The sequence below is a fragment of the Solea solea genome, chromosome 7 (genome assembly GCF_958295425.1).
Source record: "Solea solea chromosome 7, fSolSol10.1, whole genome shotgun sequence".
NCBI lineage: Eukaryota > Metazoa > Chordata > Actinopteri > Pleuronectiformes > Soleidae > Solea > Solea solea.
Window position 1 is genome coordinate 10,456,275 of NC_081140.1, and position 23,985 is coordinate 10,480,259.

General features: G+C 40.5%; 1 protein-coding gene across 3 annotated transcripts; it reads left to right on the plus strand.

Annotated features, from left to right (window-relative positions):
* The first annotated feature begins 412 nt into the window (after positions 1–412).
* LOC131463020 (clathrin heavy chain 1-like) lies at positions 413–23,850 on the plus strand. Of its 3 annotated transcripts, XM_058634650.1 has the most exons (34): positions 413–916; positions 2,231–2,438; positions 5,392–5,660; positions 5,882–6,043; positions 6,208–6,321; positions 6,967–7,140; positions 8,011–8,208; positions 8,532–8,732; positions 9,288–9,440; positions 9,550–9,672; positions 9,844–9,981; positions 10,105–10,269; positions 10,380–10,560; positions 10,677–10,840; positions 10,932–11,057; positions 11,191–11,333; positions 11,457–11,691; positions 11,871–11,993; positions 12,237–12,382; positions 12,568–12,751; positions 12,865–13,057; positions 13,203–13,360; positions 13,439–13,603; positions 13,747–13,854; positions 14,106–14,273; positions 14,596–14,745; positions 14,830–14,961; positions 15,168–15,278; positions 15,496–15,666; positions 15,828–16,049; positions 17,040–17,060; positions 20,703–20,740; positions 20,828–20,903; positions 22,145–22,282. In XM_058634650.1, exons 1-33 carry the CDS (start codon positions 875–877, stop codon positions 20,856–20,858), a joined length of 4,917 nt encoding a protein of 1,638 aa, XP_058490633.1. In that variant the 5' UTR covers positions 413–874; the 3' UTR covers positions 20,859–20,903; positions 22,145–22,282. The 3 variants fall into 3 exon arrangements, with proteins under 3 accessions (XP_058490633.1, XP_058490631.1, XP_058490632.1); XM_058634648.1 differs by lacking the exon at positions 20,703–20,740 and having other exon boundaries at positions 22,145–23,850; XM_058634649.1 differs by lacking the exons at positions 17,040–17,060; positions 20,703–20,740 and having other exon boundaries at positions 414–916; positions 22,145–23,850.
* The last annotated feature ends 135 nt before the right edge of the window (positions 23,851–23,985 follow it).

Genomic DNA, 23,985 nt, shown 5'->3' on the forward strand with positions numbered 1-23,985 from the left:
CTTTGAAATTGTCTACTTGGGAGATAGGAGGAGAGGCAAAAGAAGGAAGGAGGCAGTATTGTAATATGGATGCAAACTGCTGTAAAACACTTGCAACAGTGGTCTAATATTTAGCCTTGCTGAAGATATTCAATGGTTAAATCAATTTGTTTTAATGGTCCCCTCTCTGAAGTTGAAAAGTCATCTCACTCAAGTTCTGGTCCCAGATCTGATGGCATTAAAGTAAACATTTCAATTGTACATTCGAATAGATTCGATAGTATTTGTTATCAAAATTATAAAAATGTTTTTGGAATGTAGTAGTTGGACCAAACTTAAACTAAAATATGCTGTCAAGTAGTTTTTTTCTTATTCTAACGGAACTGACGTACAGGGGCGAATTAAGGGTCTGATTTAGTACAGAATATAATCAGGGCTGTGGACAGAATTACCAGAGATAATTGTTTTATTTGGATCAAGGTGATTTTTATTTTTTTTATTGCATCAAAATTGTCCATGTTAAACAGCACAGAGGGAGAGAAAGTGTCCTTCCAGTGCTGCCTGGATGTTTCCGGACTGGAAGCCTCTGAGCTGTTTCCGCCGCCATTGCGGATTTTGGACAGATCAGCCGTAGCCACTGCTATCCATCGATGCAGTGCTGAAAGCGCGCACAGACGGGGGACACATTTCACCACTCTGCTGATTCGAGGCTTTGGAGACGCGGTTAAAACCACTGCGCATTTCACATTTTAATCGTGGTTTTCATTTTTCACTGCTCAGCTCCGACCTACACGAACAGTGAAGAGGTCGTAGCTAGCGCGGTGCTACTGCCTAGCTAGCTAGCGAGCTGCACGGCTAGATTTTCAGGACTCCGGAGAAGCTCAAGGAAACAACCATGGCTCAAATCCTGCCAATCCGCTTCCAGGAGCACCTGCAGGTGTGTATGCAAATCACGAAAGCTCTATAAACTTCTCATTGCTCGTTACTTGTTTTTTTCCCGGTTTAGCCGTCGTTTTTGACAGGATGCTACCGCAAGCTAAACGTCAATACCCGCAGCAAATGAATGACCTCCCCTCCCCCGATTAGCTAGCAGCAGCTAGCTTTTCAGGTTAGCGGCTTTCATTCATTTCAGCGATGCCGTTTGTCAACGTTAGCTGTCACCGAGCACCGGGTGGAGACACCGGGCATTGGTTAAACATGTTTGCAGACCTTCGGTGTTCCGTTGCCGCGGTATTGGCACATGTATGGTCACATTCAGAGTCGGCGTACAGCAATGACAGCAGCCAGTTAGCCGTGACAGTTGGTGTCGTGAACGATGTTTGAAGTGAATCGTGTAAGACCTGAATCAACTATTATGTCACTATTATGCTCATATGATGTTGATCGTAGTGATGCCGGTTAACCACCTTATCTAGGTGAAATAGGTGGTCCACCCAACGTGTTTCCTCTCCTTGTCATATTCATGGACATAATATTCTCTGGAATACAGTTAATTAAGTTAATATTTAGCTGATACATCTCAGCCTCTGGTTGTTAAATGTGCTTTATCTTCTAATGTTATTTTTACATTCAGGACTGATACCCACAGGAAGCAGTTGTATCATGACCATGTAATATGGACGACCTTTTTGCCATGAAATGAACAACATTTTTCATTTTAGCTAGAAATAATTGCCATAAATGGCATTGTAGTCTCTGTTTCACTGCCTGTATCAATTTTGGTTGCCCCTGAATGTTGTATAATTATAACCCAGTGCAGTCATAATAGTCACATTAACTGAAATAATACAAACAACAACTAGCGGAGGCTGCAGTCTGGGATTTGTTTTGCAGTATATCTGATTAACTATAAGATATGCTGCATATCACTGTTCAATCATATATGTTTTTATCCTTGCATTATAATATTGTGTAGTTATTTATTTTGGTGATGATTTTTATCATGTGGCAAAGCTCCATCCTGTGGTATTCTGTTACAAAGTGAATGTGGAACTTGAACTTGGCTTAAAAATGATACCATAAATCAAATAATTTCAGGAAAACTTCAATTAGAAATTTTACCTGAATCATTCTGCCCTTATAATTACTGAACCAGGATATTTGCTTAATTCATTCATTCATCGTCTACCGCATGAGGGTCGTGCCTGACATCACCGCCAACATTTGCTTCACGCTTCAAAAAAAGAACACAGTAGAAAATGTCTTATACTGTAAGCTGTTACTAACAAACAATTTTTTATTTGCATCTCAGCTCCAGAACCTGGGAATCAACCCAGCCAACATTGGATTCAGTACTCTGACCATGGAGTCCGACAAGTTCATCTGTGTACGAGAGAAAGTGGGCGAGCAGGCCCAGGTTGTCATCATAGATTTGGCCGATCCCAACAATCCCATCCGCAGGCCCATCTCTGCAGACAGCGCCATCATGAACCCTGCCAGCAAAGTTATTGCCCTTAAAGGTAAGCACAAGCTAAAAAACATTTCTAGTCCTGTCAGGACATAGAGTAATGTCCCACTTAGAGAGGAGAGTACCAGGTCTTTCTTAAAAGCACATAGATTTAAAAAGTATTTTCATATACATTGCTATTGTGCTCTTTAAAATGCATTGGACAGTTTATATAAATATTTGTGTTGTCAGTTGGTTATGTAGTTGTCACAGCCTGCTCTTCATTTTGATGTTTATGTGTAGACCACCTCATTTGTATGTCAAAAAATGTAGTACAAAATCTTTAGCACTAAACTTCAAGATAATGCATTTGAAATTTGATAATCCAGGACAAGTAGACTTGGAACTAGATTACTAGATAGGAACTAAAATGTCATGCTGTCATGAAAGCTTTGTCTATTTTGCTTGTTTTTGCTCTTTTTTCATTTCTTAATGCTTTCTTATGTTTGCAGACGGTGAGTTGAACTTTACATATCATGAGTTGTCAAACTGTAACCTTGTATGCACTGTCTAAAATGTTTGAACAGTACTGATGGTAGTTTTAATGAATGCCTGGATTTATCTTGATAACATGAGCAGTGCATAGTTTTAAAATAAGAGGGCAGCTTATTTGGCTGTATTTTTATTTATTTTTTTCCTTTTGTGTGTGGGTGTTTGTCCCATTTTCTACACAGTACATATGTTGTATTACAGCTGACCATTTTCTGAAACACACTGTATTTAAGAAGTTTTTGATTAGCCAGTAATGTGAATGAATAGTTTAGTTTATAGCAGTGAATGAATACACTGGGTTAATGTTAAAAACAAAACAAAAACTTAAATAACAACCTTAACTCAAATGAAGGTTCTGTTAAACTGTTCTGTTAAAAGGACACAGATGGCAGATGTAACACTGATTTCATATTCATTTAACATTTAATAATGTAATTCATGCATCAGTTTTGATTCATGAGACTTCATTCTCAGGCTTGTGTCACCCTCATCACAGAAAATCTGTCGAAATTTAAGTGAATAGTCAGATGTTACAAATCTGTGGTTTGGAAAATGGTTGGCAGTAATGTATAGTATGTATGTATGTATGTATTTAAAGTGCTAAACCATGCAGAGAAAAAGTAAGATGATCATTTAAATTAACAGAAAAAATAAGCAAACAGTCTAAAATAAATAGTAGTAGTATATTATATAGTTGTTTATGGACATATTCCTGTAATGTGCCCCTGATACTCTTAAGAATTAAATGGATTGTGATAAACAAATATATTATTATTATTTATCAGTATACATAATATCAGCCTGCAGAGGCAGTACAATCACACTAACTTGTAGGTGACATTTCCAAAGTGCAGAATGTGGTTTACTGGTAAATCATTTTGTTTTTTGTCTGTCTGTCTACTACCTTAAGTGTAACTTATGACCCATGACAAATTTTCATTATATATGAAGCATTTAAATTATTCTAACTTTGGTGCCCTGGTGGTTTACATTGTACGTTCTCTCTTTGCTTCTTTTTTTACTGTATATATTTTATGGGTAAGAGTATTTTTCAGTGTACTATACCCAGAGCATTTCTTCAATTTAAATAAGAAACATTATCATTCATACGCTGTTTTAATTATAAGTCACACTTATTTATAGGGTTTAGCTTGGGAGCGTTTGAGCCTAATTGTCACAGGTCCCAAAGTATTGGAGTAGCTTTCCTCCAGTGAGGCTTAAGTAGAAGAAGAAAAAGAAAAACAGAATTGGTTTGATTTTTGTCTATCCAGCATCCCTCCGATCCTCACATCCATCTGTGTGCTTTGTGGTCTTCTTTTGCTAACATGCATTCAGACACAAGCTAAATTCCGTCGTCCCTCATTTTAGGATTACATTTCAATGTGAATCCTTTAAGAGCTGTAACAGCATGTCGGGACTTTAATTTCTCTCTAATGTGGTGTGGGTGGAGGGCTGGACACATGCCATAAAGCCTCACTTTGACTCACACTGGGCACCATGTATTTCTGCTGAAATTGTTTCTCTAATTGATCAAGTTTTGGTTGAAAAGCTGTCAAAAATGTAATCGTGCTAATAAAATGTGGAGAGTCACAGAGAAGCCCAAAAAGTAGAACTATACTGTAGCAGCAATTTTGCCAAGCGAAACCTAAAAACAGACCTAAAGCAGCATATAAATCATCATTCAAATGACAGGATATATATCATAAGGAAATCATTGTGAAAATAATTTCAGGTGTGATGCACTGAGTGAAATATCTGCAGTAGCAATACCTAGTTTGTATTGTAAATCAATCTACCTGAACTCTGCACCTTTACACATATGTTGCACTATGTTGTTGCATTGCGATCCGAAAAAAAAGTTGTTCAACTTTTTGGCCTCCATCTTTCACATAGTGAATATAATTGAATAAAATAAAAGTGGCTTGATGCTGTGTCACTCTTAGTCTGAGCTCAGTGAAGTATGTCTAAGTTTCTATCTGTAAAAATCCTTCCTATAGATGTTGTTTGTCAGCTAACGTTTTCACAAGAGCTGCAAATAATCAGTCTCAACTGACTTTGAATTGATTTGATTTGACATAATTGATTTGACATAAATATATAAACACTGTTATGGCACTGCATCACAATATTTTAAGATGATGACACTCGAAAGTTATACCATAACTTATTTCCAGTGTGTTTCTGCATCAAACCTCACTGAATGCAGATCTACGTCTTAAATAATTTCCCTTTTGTTGGTCTTGCCTCTTGTTTTGACACTGGTAGTGACTTTCCTTTGGTATGGTCCAAACCCTAGCTTCCAACCTTTCTCCAGCAATTGGAATTTTGGTGTGCACAAATGCTGTCTTTTCTCCCAAAGTCTGTTGTGGGTCGTATGTGTGTGGTAGCTTTAGTCTCTGGTACTAAACTGGTTTTTAGTAAATATTGTTTTGTTTGTTTTTCACTGTGTTAACCTTGGCTCTGAATATTTTCAGCCGCAAAGACCCTGCAGATCTTCAACATTGAGATGAAGAGCAAGATGAAGGCTCACACAATGACTGATGACGTGACCTTTTGGAAATGGATCTCCCTGAACACTGTTGCCCTGGTCACAGACAACGCAGTCTACCACTGGAGTATGGAGGGTGACTCTCAGCCAATCAAAGTCTTTGACCGTCACTCTAGCCTGGCAGGCTGCCAGATTATTAACTATCGCACTGACGCCAAACAGAAGTGGCTGCTGCTCATTGGCATTTCAGCACAGGTAAATTACTTGATGCTAATATAGATAACAGTTACAATTACATGTATATGCCTTGTAAAGTGTCATAAAAGGAAGCTGTAACGTAGTGGATGTAAAGATTTTGAATGCTGTAAGTCAGGCTTATGTAGTGAAACAGCATTATCATTGGCCTAAAGTGGTACTGGAAGCAGAGGTATAATGAATTATTGGGCTTTGGGTTAACTTGTCTGCTTTCTCTTCAGCAAAATCGTGTTGTCGGAGCCATGCAACTGTACTCGGTGGACAGGAAGGTGTCTCAGCCGATCGAGGGGCATGCTGCTGGGTTTGCACAGTTTAAGATGGAGGGCAACACTGAAGAGTCCACTCTGTTCTGCTTTGCTGTGCGAGGACAGGCAGGAGGAAAAGTAAGATTTACCGTCAACTTAAATGTCTCAGGCTCAAGCAAAGAGTGAGATCGAGATACTTTTGGAGTGGAAATGTAGAATTCATATCAGCTGTACTTCAGTAAATACATTCAAAACAGCCATGTAACCTGGCTTTGTCTACTTTTTGTTTGTTTTATTTTCAGCTGCACATCATTGAAGTGGGGACCCCACCAACTGGGAACCAGCCATTTCCAAAGAAAGCTGTTGATGTTTTCTTTCCTCCAGAAGCCCAGAATGACTTCCCTGTGGCCATGCAGGTACAAAAGCTACTAACACATACCCAGTAGATGTTGTCTGTTAGTCTTTGTTTTCTTAATCTGGAGCAGATATAGCTTTTGAAGATTTTACTGTTAAAAGGGTTCCCCTGGATCCTTGAAAGTTTGTGAATTTGAAACAAAACTTTCAAGGCTCTTAAAAGCCCTAAACAGACATGGGTCATTGAAAATGCTTGAATTTTGTGCAAGAAAGAAGTTGATATTTAAGTTGTTTGTTCTGACACCACCTACTGTTTCATGCGCCCTGAATTACTTCATGTAGTTGCAATTACTAATGGTGATGTGGGCACTGTACATTGTCTCTCTTTGCCATTGATGTGAGATTTCATGCAGAACAATGAGCGAGTAGTGGTATCTATCCTTGAATTTGAGGCAATTGGTCCTGGAAAATCAATGAAAAGTCGTTGCATTTGATGTGAACCAACGTGTGGGAACCCTGTTTTAAAATAGGTGGTCAGATAGCACAAATTAATCCAAAAAATGCATCTTAATGTGTTATGACAGCTGGCGAAAAATGGCATGAAAGCACAAGCAATATAGCTCACCAATTACAATAGTAGCTTCATTGTTGATGCACTGGACAGTGAAGTACTTTATTAACTGTTGTGTCTCTTGCTGTGCATCTAGATCAGCTCAAAGCAAGATGTAGTATTCCTCATCACCAAATATGGCTACATCCACCTCTATGACCTGGAGACTGGAACTTGTATCTACATGAACAGGATCAGTGGGGAGACCATTTTTGTCACAGCCCCCCATGAGCCGACTGCTGGTATCATTGGAGTCAACAGGAAAGGACAGGTATTCAGATATACACTCCTCTATTTGTCCAACAGAATGAAAGTTGTGTTGAGATTAACCCCCTTAGGGGTCTTTTTTTTTTTTTTACAGTTATTTCATCTTGTATCAGTGTTATTTTCACCTGTAATGGCTGTGACACATTGTCATAGCTGCACAAAACTACATGGGTGCATATTTATGTAAATATTCTGTTCGTCAGTGAGGGTAATTAGTTCATCCTCAATTGAAGACATTAGCATTCCTCAGTTCTTATCAAAACTGACTGAATACATGTTGAATGTTGAGTTAACAGACAATTGTAGGATCCCTGTTGTATTAAGTTAAATAATGCAGTTCATTGCAATGGGACACCAAATCTATTCCTCAATTAAAAATTAAACCAGTAATCAAGCTCATTCTAAAATGTTCACCCTGGGAGTTTAAGTTAACAGCTAAGACTTATAACATTTGTTCGTGATTCTTTTCCCCTCTGGTATGTCTGGCCTTTTTTGTGTATTATCATGTCCTTGGGTGTGACCTTGTCTGAGGAAAGCTGTGTGGAAATGTGTACCAGCCTCTACTGTGTCAGGCCACATGTGAAAGTTACAGCAGGAGGCATTGGCCCAGGCAGACTACACTATCTAGTTTTGCATACAGAGAACTAAACGTATTCTCAAATCCTAACATCCAACATTCGACTGTGATTAGAGACGCACTGTTCAGTTGATTTGAATAGCATGTGTAGATGAATTACTTTAGGAGATCCTAGTTGAGAATTATTCTTTTTGGACTTTTTTTATTGCGATGAACTTTATTTATGAGTTGTCATGTGTAACTGGAATAAAATAATATGGACACCAGTTAATTAAGCATCTATATATCCCTCTCCAGGTGTTGTCAGTGTGCGTGGAGGAGGAAAACATCATTCCCTACATTACTAACGTGCTCCAGAACCCAGACCTGGCTCTTCGCATGGCCGTTCGCAACAACCTTGCTGGTGCTGAGGAGCTGTTCGCCCGCAAGTTCAACACCCTCTTTGCAGCAGGAAATTACTCGGAGGCTGCCAAGGTGGCAGCTAATGCACCCAAGGTACTGCCAGTGCACACTGAGAGCTGAGTCGACCCAAGTTACGTTACTCACCGTTTTAGTAAAAGCTCAGACTAAGCAAGTCTTGTAATATGATAGTAATGTCTAACTATAATGTTTTATTATATTTTCTTACCTTGGTAAAAACACTTTGAATTATTTTGTTTCTGAATGGTAAGTTATCTTGCATAGCAAAAACCAAGAAATGTCTTCATGGTAGTCACTAATTTTCACCTCTTGTATCGGAACACAACCATTTTCTCCTTGCCCAAAGGTTAATATTTCATCTTATTAATACTCTTTGTTTATCCATCTTTTCTTCTCAGGGTATCCTGCGGACTCCAGACACCATACGTCGTTTCCAGAGTGTACCAGCTCAACCAGGCCAGACGTCTCCTCTGCTCCAGTACTTTGGCATCTTGCTGGACCAAGGCCAGCTTAATAAGTTTGAGTCTTTGGAGCTGTGCAGGCCAGTCCTCCAGCAGGGCCGCAAGCAGCTACTAGAGAAGTGGCTGAAAGAGGACAAGGTAAATGCTCAGTGTTGAGTTTTTATTGGAGAAACTGTATTTTTTGTGGAAATATGTTTTCTCACCATGTCATTCAAATATTAAAATGAGAAACACATCTGAAAATAGTCTCAATAGAGCTCAGGTACAGTGAGAGTCGACCTTGAGTTGCCACAACATTAAAACTTTGGTCCAAAGAAATAGTTGCATAATTTAAAGGGAAGTGCAATTACATCTTAATGGCATCGAGGTAAAGGACTTCGATTACAGTCCAGTTTCTCCAATTCTACAAATACTGCTTTGCTGCTGGTTTCTGTTACATGTGTCGTTTGAGCTTTATTGAGCTTGGCCTGAAGACTACATTTAGAACCTGTTTCTATAAAACAGGTGCTTTCATTCAACATCAGACATATTGGTCTATTTCCATTCTTTCAAATTTGCAGAGACCTGACAATTGCACCTCCTTATTTCACCTCGGATTTACTTCACTTTTTAACTCTGTTGCTTTGTCCTGAACTTTTATTGGTATGTTAAGATTCAGTCACTGACTGCACTGTGTGTTCATGTATTTTTTAGCTTGAGTGCTCTGAGGAGCTTGGAGACTTGGTGAAGTCTGTTGATCCTACACTCGCTCTCAGTGTCTACCTCAGAGCCAACGTTCCCAATAAGGTTATTCAGTGCTTTGCAGAGACTGGTCAGTTCCAGAAGATTGTACTCTATGCCAAGAAGGTTTGTGACCCTGTCTACCTTTCTTATTTACATTTCTTATAATATGTGTGAATATGATGGCTATGGCACATCACACTGATAATGAAGGATATGTTGTGTCTGTCTGCAGGTGGGCTACACACCAGACTGGATCTTTCTGCTGAGGAATGTAATGCGGATCAGTCCAGAGCAGGGCCTTCAATTCTCACAGATGTTGGTTCAGGATGAAGAGCCACTTGCTGACATTACACAGGTACAAAGAAGAAAAACCTGCATCTTGCATCATCTAAGCAGTGATGCTTAGAGAATCTGTATGACAGGAAATGTGTTGCTTGTTCTACACTAATCAAACCAGAAACAGTTCTTTGATGGTCATCCAGGTTCTTGAGTTTGACATCTATGGTTCTTTTTCTTTTGTCTCCAGATAGTCGATGTGTTCATGGAGTACAACCTGATCCAGCAGTGCACATCCTTCCTACTAGATGCCCTGAAAAACAATAGACCCATGGAAGGACCACTGCAGACACGCCTGCTGGAAATGAATCTGGTCCATGCACCACAGGTACATAAACATTTCAAAGCATTGTTCAAAAATGTAACTTCCTGCAGCACCCATTGAAGTTCTCTGCCAGCAAAGCCTTTTATGACACTGAAATGTCTTTATCCCCTGTATCATGTCTTTTAGGTTGCAGATGCCATCCTGGGCAATCAGATGTTCACCCACTATGATCGGGCACATGTGGCACAGCTGTGTGAGAAAGCTGGTCTCCTGCAGAGGGCGCTGGAGCACTACACTGACCTGTATGACATAAAGCGTGCAGTGGTGCATACACACCTGCTGAACCCAGAGGTACAGTTCAGACTAAGACGCATAAGATGTATTAATATAGTTAATATTTATTAGATGGTGGTTGAAGTATTTGCGTTTATGTTACTTTTTATATTTATGCTTCTCTGCAGTGGCTGGTGAATTTCTTTGGCTCCTTGTCAGTGGAGGATTCTCTGGAATGTCTGAGGGCTATGCTGTCTGCAAACATCCGCCAGAACCTTCAGATCTGTGTGCAAGTGGCCTCCAAGTACCATGAGCAGCTCAGTACTCAGTCCCTCACTGAACTTTTTGAGTCTTTCAAGAGCTTTGAGGGTAAGTTGGGAATCGGTGCCAAGAAATTCCACCTTTCATGTTTTATTTTTAAGAGGACAATACCTTTAAGTTGCATTTAAAAGAGTTTCTGTTGATCCTGTGTTTCTTTGTTTAAGGTTTGTTCTACTTCTTGGGTTCCATCGTGAACTTCAGCCAGGATCCAGAGGTCCACTTTAAATACATCCAGGCCGCCTGCAAGACGGGCCAGATCAAAGAGGTGGAGAGAATCTGCAGAGAGAGTAACTGCTATGACCCTGAACGCGTCAAGAACTTCCTCAAGGTCAAGAAACCAATTCACTATTAAGTTTTCTTATTGTTTAAGCAGCTGGAATGTATTAACCAATACCAATATTTATCATTTCATTTTACAGGAAGCCAAGCTGACCGACCAACTACCTTTGATCATCGTGTGTGACCGCTTTGATTTTGTCCATGACCTGGTCCTGTACCTGTACCGCAACAGCCTGCAGAAATACATTGAGATCTACGTGCAGAAGGTACAATGCTTCCTAGTTTTCCTGTGCCAAAACTTGTCTCTTAACATTCACCTGTCTCGCTGAGGCAAGACCTTGACATTGGGCTTCCTCAGATATTGGTCTTTTTCTGAATGTGTACAATCATTAATTTCAGGTGAACCCAAGCCGTCTGCCCGTCGTCATTGGTGGGCTCCTGGATGTAGACTGCGCTGAGGATGTGATTAAGAACCTGATCATGGTGGTGAGAGGACAGTTCTCCACTGATGAACTGGTTGCTGAGGTTGAGAAAAGGAACCGGTAAGAAGAGGAGGACTTATTGAACGGCTTGATAATAGGAAATCACTAACTTGGCTCTCTGCAGCTTCATCTTGTTACATAAGAAAATTAATTTTGACTCATAACAAATCGTCGTTCTTCCAGACTGAAGCTGCTGCTGCCTTGGTTGGAGGCTCGTATTCATGAAGGCTGTGAGGAGCCTGCTACCCACAATGCTCTGGCGAAGATCTATATCGACAGCAACAACAACCCTGAGCGCTTCCTGAGGGAAAATCCCTTCTATGACAGCCGTGTGGTGGGGAAGTACTGTGAGAAGAGAGACCCCCACTTGGCCTGTGTGGCCTATGAAAGAGGACAGTGTGACCAGGAACTGATTCATGTGAGTATTAACTTACGAAAAGGGCTTAAATTGAAACGTGGATATTCAACATTAACTACACTCATGCCTAGTTTTACCAATTAATCTTGTCACTTCTATGACATAAAAACTAAGATCATTATTGTTTCTGAACCCTTTTTGTTTCCTCAAATATTCACTTTTTGTATATTGTCCTTTAGGTGTGCAATGAGAACTCACTTTTTAAGAGTCTATCCCGCTACCTTGTACGTCGTAAGAACCCCGAGTTGTGGGCGAGTGTGCTGCTGGAGACCAATAACTACAGAAGACCACTCATTGATCAGGTTTGACTTTTTATTCTGTTTAATAACTAACTTCCTGAGCTACTGTAGTTTAATTGGCTTGCTCTGACAGTATTAGTGCCTTAGGTTGGATGTTAGTCCTGTAACACCATCAGCAAATACTGCAAAAAACTGACAGCATGTCTTGTAGAATTCACAGTCTTCAGACCTGTGTTATTTTTAAATTGTAAAACTATTAAAACCTCAAATGTTTTACATACAGCATGTTGATGCTTTCTGTGGCAGGTTGTTCAGACAGCTCTGTCAGAGACCCAGGATCCAGAGGAGGTGTCGGTCACAGTCAAGGCCTTCATGACCGCTGACCTTCCCAATGAGCTCATCGAGCTTCTAGAGAAGATTGTCCTGGATAACTCCGTCTTCAGTGAGCACAGGTAATATGATTGTGTTATGATATTTCCAGTATTAACATAACATTAAAAGCCTTTTTAGCCAAATTTTTGCACCGTGAGTTTTGCATAGCTTTTTGTTGAAGCAACTTAAAGTGCAATCATCTTCAGGAGTTTTTCCATGCAAGGAAATAAGAAATAGTTGCTCACACTTTTTTTGTTTGTTTCAGAAACCTGCAGAATTTGCTCATCCTGACAGCCATTAAAGCTGATCGGACACGTGTCATGGAGTACATCAACCGTCTGGACAACTATGATGCCCCAGACATTGCAAACATTGCCATTAGCAATGAGCTTTTTGAGGAGGCCTTTGCTATTTTTAGAAAATTTGATGTCAACACCTCTGCTGTTCAGGTCAGTGGATTATATCTTGACTTAAAAAAGGATTTTATACTTTATAATCATCATCATAACGGCTTTATTTAGCTTGATGCAGTGTGATCTGAATGCTGTGTGTTTTTGTCCAGGTTCTGATTGAGCACATTGGTAACTTGGACCGAGCTTATGAATTTGCTGAGCGCTGCAATGAGCCACCGGTGTGGAGTCAGCTGGCAAAGGCGCAGCTCCAGAAGGGTCTTGTCAAAGAAGCCATTGACTCTTACATCAAGGCTGACGACCCCTCTGCTTATATGGAAGTGGGACAAGCTGCAGCCCAAAGTGGTAAGATGATCTTCATATGTCATATTGGTGCTTTAAATCTTTAGAATTGTGAATGAGTATCATATTAAATGCGAGGCTTTAATGGTTGATCATACCGTGGATTGATGTGCTCATGAAATTCATGGGAGTTGCTCGCTGTGTGCAGGAAACTGGGAGGACCTGGTGAAGTTTCTGCAGATGGCCCGTAAGAAGGCTCGGGAGTCATATGTTGAAACAGAGCTGATCTTTGCCCTGGCTAAGACCAACCGCCTGGCTGAGCTGGAGGAGTTCATCAACGGACCCAATAATGCTCACATTCAGCAAGTATGTCCTGAGAAGGAAGAACACAGACACAAACTGAAACACACTTTACTGACCCTGCTATCTTTTTCCTTCCTACAGGTGGGTGACCGGTGCTATGACGAGAAGATGTACGATGCAGCCAAACTGCTTTACAACAATGTGTCCAACTTTGGCCGTCTGGCCTCTACTCTGGTCCACCTGGGAGAATATCAGGCAGCTGTTGATGGAGCCCGCAAGGCCAACAGCACCCGCATCTGGAAGGAGGTGAGGAGAGGGATAATGAAGTTTCACTTGACTATTTTTCATGTTTTCTTATCAAAAAAACATTGTCTTATTTAATACTCATGGGAGTTAACTGTCCATGTATGTATATGAAACATATTTTATTTGATCCTGTGCTCTTTTAGGTGTGTTTTGCGTGTGTAGATGGGAAGGAGTTCCGTCTTGCCCAAATGTGTGGCCTACATATTGTCGTCCATGCTGATGAACTGGAAGAACTCATCAACTACTACCAGGTACATGGTTTAGCAAGGACATTGTTAAGCTTAAATGTAACTGACTATAAATGTGAAGTGACAAAACACAGACACTTTCAGGAATCAGGCATTTAGTGCAGAGGACTGTCGAGTGAAGTTTGCTTAAAAATCATATAAAAATAAGACATGCGCTTCTAATGTCTGTACCGGAACTATCCCTTGTGAAGTATGGATTGTAGTATCTCTTGTTTGAGGGCTGCTGATGGTCTTATTAAATTTGTGTTCTGCAGGACCGTGGTTACTTTGAAGAGCTGATCACCATGCTGGAGGCTGCTCTCGGGCTTGAGCGGGCGCACATGGGTATGTTCACCGAACTGGCCATTCTCTACTCTAAGTTTAAGCCCCAGAAGATGAGGGAGCATCTGGAGCTTTTCTGGTCCCGTGTCAACATTCCAAAGGTAGGCGAGTTAATATCACAACAAAACATCTATATTGTTGTTTGCAGAAGGAAAGCTTATTAAATGCTGCATCCACATGACCTTATTTTCTTTAAAAAGTGCATAAATTCTGCTCTGAAGACATTTATATTACCCTAATATTTGTAGGCCTCCAGTTTCAGTTGTGTTGTCACCTGACACTGAGATGGACGCTTATCATTTTTTTTAACATAGTGTGGATATAGTGTAAAGTGTGAAATTACTAGGACACATCTCTCTTTTGTACACTTTGTGAAAGGTTTACAAAGAAAAGTTCATGGTGTACTCTGTTTGTGTGTGTCAGGTTCTCAGGGCAGCAGAGCAGGCCCACCTGTGGGCAGAGCTGGTGTTCCTCTACGACAAGTACGAGGAGTATGACAATGCCATCATCACGATGATGAACCACCCATCTGATGCCTGGAAGGAGGGCCAGTTCAAAGACATTGTCACCAAGGTAAAAACGCTAGCTTTTATTTTGGTAGCGAGTTCTAAACAACAGTGCCGACGTTTCTTTGACAACGTATGCTTTTCACTTCAGGTGGCCAACGTGGAGCTGTACTACAAAGCCATCCACTTTTATCTGGAAATAAAACCACTATTACTGAATGACCTGCTCATTGTCCTCTCTCCGAGACTGGACCACACACGCGCTGTCAACTTCTTCAGCAAGGTTCTGGTCCAATATTACCTTCTATAAACATTTATCAAAGTAGCGTAACATTAAGAATAATATAATAATGTAACATTGGGTAATATTATGTGTGACTGTTATTCATATGAAGTACTCTGTAATTGATAGAAAATGGCTGTAAATGAAGTAAGAAACAACTTGAAACTGACATGAATGATTTTTTCTTTTTCTGTTACATTGTTTAGGTGAAACAGCTGCCTCTGGTGAAACCTTATCTCAGGTCTGTCCAGAATCACAACAACAAGTCGGTGAATGAGGCACTGAACAACCTCTTCATTATTGAGGAAGACTATGCGGTATGATTTCAATTATGTCCACTGCACTGTGTGTCATAACAAAATTCAATCTAATTTAAAGCATTTTGATTAACGAGAGAATGAGTTTTAATTTTTAACTTTTAGCAGAGGACACAAAATGTCACAGTTCTCCAGTTAATCTAAATTGTCACCAGGATAAATGTTTGTACCGAGTTTCATTTTCAGCCGTATCATAAATCCTCCCTCTCATATCCAGGCGCTGCGCACATCCATCGATGCGTATGACAACTTCGACAACATCTCTCTGGCTCAGGGCCTGGAGAAGCACGAGCTAATCGAGTTTAGGAGGATTGCGGCCTACCTGTTCAAGGGCAACAACCGCTGGAAACAGAGTGTTGAACTCTGCAAGAAGGACAAGCTCTATAAGGTGCATAGCCACTAAATCATAGTTTTAGTATAACATCTTATATGAAGTGATATAAAACATGTCACCAATTTCACCCCAGAAACCTAGTGGGTGTTAGTGGATGTCACATGTGTTCATTTTCCACCGAGTCAGTTCATTGACCTCTGATTGAATCTCTGCAGGATGCTATGCAGTATGCATCAGAGTCCAAAGACACAGAGCTTGCAGAAGAGCTCCTGGCTTGGTTCCTGAACGAAGACAAGAAAGAGTGTTTCGCCGCCTGTTTATTCACCTGCTACGACCTGCTGCGGCCCGATGTGGTGCTGGAGACGGCCTGGCGACACAACATCATGGACTTCTCCATGCCATACTTCATCCAGGTCATGAGAGAATATCTGAGTAAGGTGGGTCAGCCGGCGATATAGAGTGTGTGCGTTCGATCAGAACAAAGCAGACAGCGGTGTCATAAGGTGTCTTAAGGCAGACATGTTATAGACATCTTTACATACCTAAGATAACTGCAGTGAAATAACAAATAGAAGGTAGATGGGTAAAGACATCTCACTTAGATGTTGACTGATGTTTCCCCCTATTGTTAGAAGATGTGTAAAATAGTATTTGCAAAGCTGATGGTTTCTTTGTAGAAATGTCAGATCTGTTCAAATAGATGCACCCACTGAATCTGCAAATACTATTGAATTATAGGCCATGTCACACAGTCTCCCTCACAGTTTTACAGTTTACAGTCCTGCCAGTGCTATCTTTTCTTTCCTCCAGCCATGCTCATTTTCCTGTGCTTCTGTTCGTTACATCACTGGTGTTTTCCTTTTTCGTTTGCATTTCCATCCACATAAGCTACTTTTTTGTACAAATGTGCCATTCGTCACGCCATTTTTGTCTGTTTCATGACAAAAAAAAAAATACAACCCACAGTACACAGAGCTGAGTGAAGCATTTGTAAAAAAAAAAAATTAAAAAAAATGCAGTCTTTACTGCATTGAAATACTACTCATATGATCTGTTGAATTCACAAAAATTTATTTTCTTTAGCTTGACAATTCTTTTGGTGCTTGTTGTAGCAAACTCCACCAGGGAACTTTAAATTCATTAAATACAATGCATTATTTTCCTTAGTCTTGAAGAAGCTTACAGTTTTGCCAAAACTTGCATTTTATTCATTATGTCACCAGCACAGTGAAATACACGACATTGATAAGAAGTCTGCATTTGTAACAAAAGTGGCATTTTTACCCTTCTCTCTTTTCTCTGGGTTTTTATTTTTCTTTAAGTGAAAAGTCCTCTGTTTGCTCTTCTCTTTGTCAATTTCTATTTTGGTAGACTTCCATTTGTTTTTGTTTTCCTCCTTAAGTTGCCTCTCTGAATTTCCTTTCCAGGTTGATGCGATAAAGGAAAAGGTGAAAGTCGAATCCATTTTCTAATCATTCTTTTTGACCCCTCTTCCCCCCGTCCTGTAGCCCGTAGTTTGGAGGAGTAAAAGCAGAAACCGCATGATCCCCCTCCCCCCATATCACTTTGCTGCTTCTGATTGTAAACTTCACATCTCCACTAGACCACCTACCAACCCACAAGACTCTAGAGTGGTGCTCTTCACACCATAACCTCCAAACTGCTAGGTTTGCTGGTGTCAGTGACGGCTTTTGGTTTTACTTGATATCTATTCCTATCTTGAATTTATCAACTGAGAAATGTATTCACAAAATCGTTAACCTTTCAGTCACTGCTAGGTTTACCATATTTGGTCAGGTATGTCAATAACTTGCATACTTGTAACCATCATTAGTTCAAGATGGCCAGCTGATGGAATCTGTGCATTTTGAACCAAAACAGTAAGCTGAAAGATGCTATAGAGCTCCGATAGTTGACGTTGCACAATCCTGTCATAGAAGTGAAACCAAAACACCATTTTGGCAGGAAGCTGTGCTGTTCAGGTCCATTGATAGTTGCAGTGTTTCCGTCATGGTACGGTACGGTTCAGAATGGTAAAGCCCTGGGTCAGGCGGGGTTTGGGCTGTGCTCGAATGACAACGAACGCGACACAACAGACAACACAACGGAGGACATCAAGTAGCTCTTTTTTTCTGCTAGGTTTGTCTCAAGAAGATGTCAAGCTTTTTATGATAACAGACTTTTTCTGAACAGACTGAGCCAGTGTCGCTCCACCCTGACCATACCATACTATTTTGCTCTGGTACGCCAAGGGAAGGGTGCCAAAAAATGACTATTCCTGAAAATAAATAAATACATACTGTACTGAACCGAACCAAACCATTCCACTTGGTGGAAACATGGCTTTATATAACCAGCAGCATATGTCAGGCAGCTCTTCTCTTTGCTGGCTGTACTCATAAACAGTAAATATGGTGGATGTTACCAAGAGCTCTATAACACTCCACCAGCAATATCTTTACCTATTTCTATCCCATCCCAACCGTAACCTTCAAACCCAATGTGCTGTTCACTAAAACCAGCATGTCCATCAGCTCTGCTGAGGCCTGGCTGAAGAGTGCCACTCTGGATCACCTGCTGTGGTCGGGTGTTTTTCTCACAGACAAACTAAAACTATATTGTGGAACTCTCTTGTAACACAGCTCAGCTGCAGTCTGTGACAGGCCATCAGTCTCACTCTGTTAAGAAGTATCGATATACAGTTCACTTTACTGCAGCCTTTTTTGTCATGAAATGGGCGAACACAGGTGTTAGTAATCATGTAATACAAGGCTCTGTACCTGAGAAGAACATTCATGTTGGTAATTACACCTGTTTCATGTCAAAATGGCTGAAACTGCTAGTTACAGGCAAAGTCAAGTAAAAGGAACGTATGCAAGGGCGTAGGTACTTCAGAAGGTGAACAGTGGCACAGACTGCAGCTACATGTAAGTCCTAATCATCAATCACCTTAAGCAAACAAGAGCCAGTGAGATGTTATTTTGCTGAAGTGACCTTTCTCCTGAGACCTATTTTCCTCCTTGTCCATTTGCACTACTGAATTTATCTCTGGTACACAGACAATTACAAAAAAATAAAAACATGTGTTTGTAGAGGGTTGTACATTTACATATGTGTGATCCCTTCAAATGTCAGCAAATAATCTATAGTATGGGTATGTTCTCTGGGGAAGAAAACCTAACATGTCGACCAACAAGCATGCATTTCCCCTCCCTTGTTAGCATCAGTAGCACTCTGGCCAGACTAGGAGACATCGATGTTGGCTGTGCCTGCTTCTGGAAACCTTGATCTGGCTGTACAAAAGCATCCTCTCCACCCTCTCGCACACTTTCTTCACTGTACCTATATACCTCTCTCTTACTTTTCTTTCCTTCTCACTCACTCTTCTAAAGAAAATAACTAAACTGCCGCTTCCGCATGTCTCTTGACCCTTTTCAAACACAACAGCCTGTCTTTTCTTGGAAACAGCCTGCTTAACCAGACTGACTGACTGTAGTAGGAAAACTAGTATGTAGAGAACCGAAACCCAAATACCACTCTGAAAGGAAATCTGTCCTGTTGCATCATTTAGCTTTGTCCTTCAACAGTTTCATATGCATTTAAACTGCACACTGTCACATCTGAGGGTCATACCTGAAACTTTTCACTGGCTGCTTAATTCTTTGAATTGTTTGTCCCCACCCCACCACCCCATTATCTGCCTCTGAGCTGAGCTCAAAAACATTGCAAACCTGGTGAACTTACTCTATACACTGAATATTGTTGTTGTTTTTTTTCAAAACATGGCCTTCTGGGTAAGAGTAGGAATGAATTGCCAAAATACATTTTTTATTTCATTTTATATTTGATCATCTGACTTTTAAAGAATAATATGAATCATCTGGTGGGTAAATTGATAATGGAAATGGCTTTTTGTTCCCCTTTTTATTCAATAATAATTTGCAATACATTGAAGAAAAATGGTAAACGTAATTAAAACAGTCACTTTATGTTTTAATCTGTCACTCCAACAAAGACTTTAGACACACCAATATGTTAGCAGTGTTTTAAAACAAAGTGTAGCATACACACAGGTACATGAAGCAGGTTTCAAGCTCAAGTTGAATTAGTGTTTTTACTCTGTCCTCTTGGTTCCGAAACACCTCTTTTAGAATCAAGATTTCTAATTAAAATCTTTTGACAGAAATGTCAAATGTCACTCTCAACTAAAGTCTAATAGTTTTGCCCTTTTGAATATCAACAAGTGTCTGTTACATTCAAACCACTAGTCACACAATGCTGATTAAGCCAATCAGTTCCTCATGACTCTCTATATTTCTTTGCATAGCAGTGTTCAGATCTTGTGTGGCTTGGCCGCACACAGGAAATGATGTGTATTATGTCAACACAGACTAAGGCAATGGCACCATTGGGGTAGTAAATGGAGATGGCTGCAAACGGGTGGGACTTTAACTGAAAACGCAAAGAAGAGCTCGTGAAAAGTTTCAGAAGTGAATTATACTGTTCTAAAAACCTGGTTGTTAGGCAGTTTGATGGGATAAGTCCCTCTTTCCCTCGCCTTACTCTGCGCTGCTGCTATATACACACAATCGCTCCCCGAGTCAGGTCTGATAGTATTGATTGAAAGAGCCCATTTTCAGATTAACGACGCAGGATCTTTATTCTATTGCTATATTGTTTCTGTTCACAAAGAGCAGGATAATAAGCTCAGTAACAACAACCACCAAATGTTAAGCATTAAGCTTCAAATACCAAAATGACCAACGAGTGGTTTGATAGTTTAGGAAAAATGGTGGCTTTAATAAGTCGGGTCGGATTGGTGCGGGGTTGGTTCTCTACATACCCTACATATTCAACATGTTAGTGTAGATGATTTGGGTGGCTGGATGGTGGGACCATTATTACCCAATAGCTGTTTGTTTTTGTCTCCCCTCCTAATCCCTAATACTTTGCACTAATCAGCAGCTTTTTACTTAATAGCTTAGCCACTAGCTAATGGCTCTCTAGGTGTGTTAAGTTCTTTGCCTCATAGAGGGCCTGCAACAGCCCAATTTACTTTAAATCTGGACTTATTCGTCTTCACCTGTCAGGAATGGTCCCATCTGTCAGCCAGTGAAATAACCCAGAGGTCAGTTTTTACTACAGGCATCTCAGCCCTTACTCTCACTGAGGGAACTGAGGTCTGACACAGGGATTATTGTTGTGTTTTCTGCAGGTGGACAAACTTGAAGCCTCCGAGTCCCTGAGGAAACAGGAGGAGCAAGCCACAGACTCTCAACCTATTGTTTACGGTAAAAACGACACACTGATCTCAGTGATGATACGGTGACGCTGAAGTCGCCATGACATTACAAGAGAACCTACAGAACCTTTTAGCTGTATTTCTGCAAAGTGGTTGAGGGCACCACAGTATCGAGTGGAACAGTCAACCCTGATCTGGCTTGCATTTCCACCACAGGATGTGTAGGCCAGATATTGAGAGCTGAGTCAGCTACATCAATTTCGTGACACTATACCAGTGCAATACAGTGTAGCCTGCCAATAAATTCAGTGTTCACACTGCTGTGTGCTGCCCAAGTGGCAACCAATCATGATGTCACCCACAAGAATCTAAACTCCGCAATCATGTTTTGGCCTTGTTGAGATTTTTCAACCATGCTCCTGTTGGACGATAAAGCTGTCAATCACACTGTTATCCACTAGCGTGTGTTATGCTTATCATCTGTTTTCATCCAAATGGAAATATCATTTTCAAAACTTGACATGTTCTATTGAAGTAGACCTGAAACTAGTAATTGAGACCATTAACTCAGGAGAAGAGAACCTGCTCTGGCGAGGTTCCAAGCGAGCTGAGCCAATACTAAAATGTGATGTCAACACACCGCCGGCCACCGATTGGCAGAGAGTGTCGTCACTGGAAGAGTCCTGAGTGCAATGTCTGACACAGGAATCGAACCAAACAATGCCAAACTGTAGATCATTAAGAAGACGTAAAAATCACGAAAACGGGTGTTAATCTCCAACATTTCTAAAATCTCAATATTTTTGGTGTATTGAGCAACACCACTGCCAAAAGCCGGCGATCGTGAGCTGAATTCACAACCTCTTCTGCCATATTTCAGATCAGTGACTGTGTCAGACGCCGTCTGTGCTCTGGTCATGCGGGAAGTACTGAACTACTCTTTAGAATTAACTGATTGTAATGATTCATTACACCAAAAACAACTGCTTTGCATGTCAGTTTGTGTGTGAGACGCTTAAAAAAAACCACATCACGGCAGTTGTGTGCAGTTGTTACGACGACATTGAGGAGATAGTATAGTAATGGCAAATGACGTGTCTGCTACCCAAGCCGAGTCGTGCTAGAAATGTATGATGTGCCATAATAATTAGAGAGAGGATTCCAGGTTTGTGTCATGATGCATGGGAAATGTAAGTAGCATAACATACCGTCATTTACTGCTTGATGGAAACATGTCAGTGACCACTGCCATGATCATTTTAACAAATGTGTTGATTGTTTCTTCTCCAGGCACACCGCAGCTCATGCTCACAGCAGGGCCCAATGTGCCTGTGCCCCCCCAGCAGGCCTATGGTTACGGCTACACAGCAGCAGCACCGGGCTTCACCCAACCGCCACAGCCCAACTTTGGTTATGGCATGTGAACCCACAACACCCCCTCCCACCACCACCACCACCTCCACTTCCACTTGACCCAATACCTTCCTTCTATCTCCCCTTCTCTTTGTGTTCCTCACCAGCTTCCCATGGTCTTCTTCTCACAACAGAGGACACAAGCAAGCAACAGCCCACTCTCATTTTGAGTACTGTTTTTTTTTTTTTTTTTTTTTAATTATTATTATTATTGTTACAATATTGTCCTGTTACAAAAGAAAACATTTACCTGCAATGAAGGACTTTTATTTGTATTGTTTGAAAGGAAATTGGACCACAAATTTCTTTGTTGTTTCACATTCCATATTTATAAGTACTTATTTACTTTTTTTTGGTGTTTACATTGATGTTTTTTTTTTAACTATTGTTTTTTTGGTCTGTGCAGAAGTGGACTTGCTAAAGCTCAGCAAAGAACCTTTGAAGTAGGTGGAGGAGCATTGGATTTTGCACTCGTCGAGAAATTAATGTAGAGAAGCTCTTACTTTTGATGTACTGAACATGTGAACAGCTTACATTGTCTCGTTTGTCTGTATAATGCATTTCATTGTATATTCTGAGAAAAAAAAAGGTTACATATAATATTTGAACAATTTATTGCCATTACAGTGGCTATAGATAGCAACACTAAGTAATGATAGTATATTCTGCACAGGCGTGTAGCTTTATGGAGTTTTAAATGCATACAGATGTATGTCACTGTGTGAATGAATGAGTGAGTGTGTGTGTGTGTCAGAGATACAAAGAGTGATAGTGACCTGATGGTCAAAATAAGGATTTTAACTCCCCCACAGCCTATACTGGGCTGTACAATCCACCCTCCTAGATGTTAGCTCTCCTTCTTGGTTCCATGTACTTAGGTGACCTCTTGTGCCGTGTACAGTGCTTGTGTGAGACTGTGTCCGTGTATGTGCAAGGAAGGGACCAAGGCTCCCAAACTCCAGGGCCCTTAAACCCTGAACCGTACTCTGTGTGTGTGTGTGTGTGTATTTACTCTGAACCCTCCTCATGCTGAGGTCCGTGTATGCCGGGTGTTGTGTTGTTTCCCTCGGTCACCGTTACTTATTTTTTTGTTTGTTTTTTTGTTTTTAGTGTGTACAGATGTGAACATAATTGATGGCAAACTTTTAGATGGAGACCCCACCCATCTGTCCTTCACCCACTCCCCTGTCCTGTCTCCTCCAGCATTTCCACATGAACAAACACGGAGGCAGAAGACGACAGAGTGGAGGAACCTTTGTTCACTTAATGACAGCTGGATTAGATCCATGAACACTCCTGTAGGTTGTGTGTTTAGATGGTTATGATGAAGACATTAGATCTCAGTACATCCAGTTCTTTGTTAAGAATGGTCTGAAATAAGAGCCTGTATTTATCTTGATGTACTTAACTTCCTTACATGCTTTAAGCTGTGTGTGTAAAGTGTCATCTAAACCCTAACATAAGTTGAATTCCTTTCTGTTGTCATGCATATTAATAATAAAGGGCATCTGTCATTGATAAGTGGAACATTATGACTTAACTGAAAGGGAAATACTAGCTTAAATAAAAGTCTAAAAATTGTACCACTTCTCCTTTGGAGTTGGCGAGTGGAGTTGTTTTTGTACAAAGTGCTTCGACACAAAAAGTCACACCATAAACTACTCAAACATTTGCATACAGAAGTTCAACAGAAACTTTTATTGGTCCATAATTATGTC

What these genes read in the sequence shown, in the direction of transcription:
- LOC131463020 (XM_058634648.1), top strand. Translation starts at nt 875, where the DNA reads ATGGCTCAAATCCTGCCAATCCGCTTCCAGGAGCACCTGCAG. An exon ending in TCCGTCTTCAGTGAGCACAG is followed by an intron (nt 12,383 to 12,567) that starts GTAATATGATTG and finishes TGTTTGTTTCAG; the next exon opens with AAACCTGCAGAATTTGCTCA. An exon ending in TTATTGAGGAAGACTATGCG is followed by an intron (nt 15,279 to 15,495) that starts GTATGATTTCAA and finishes TCTCATATCCAG; the next exon opens with GCGCTGCGCACATCCATCGA.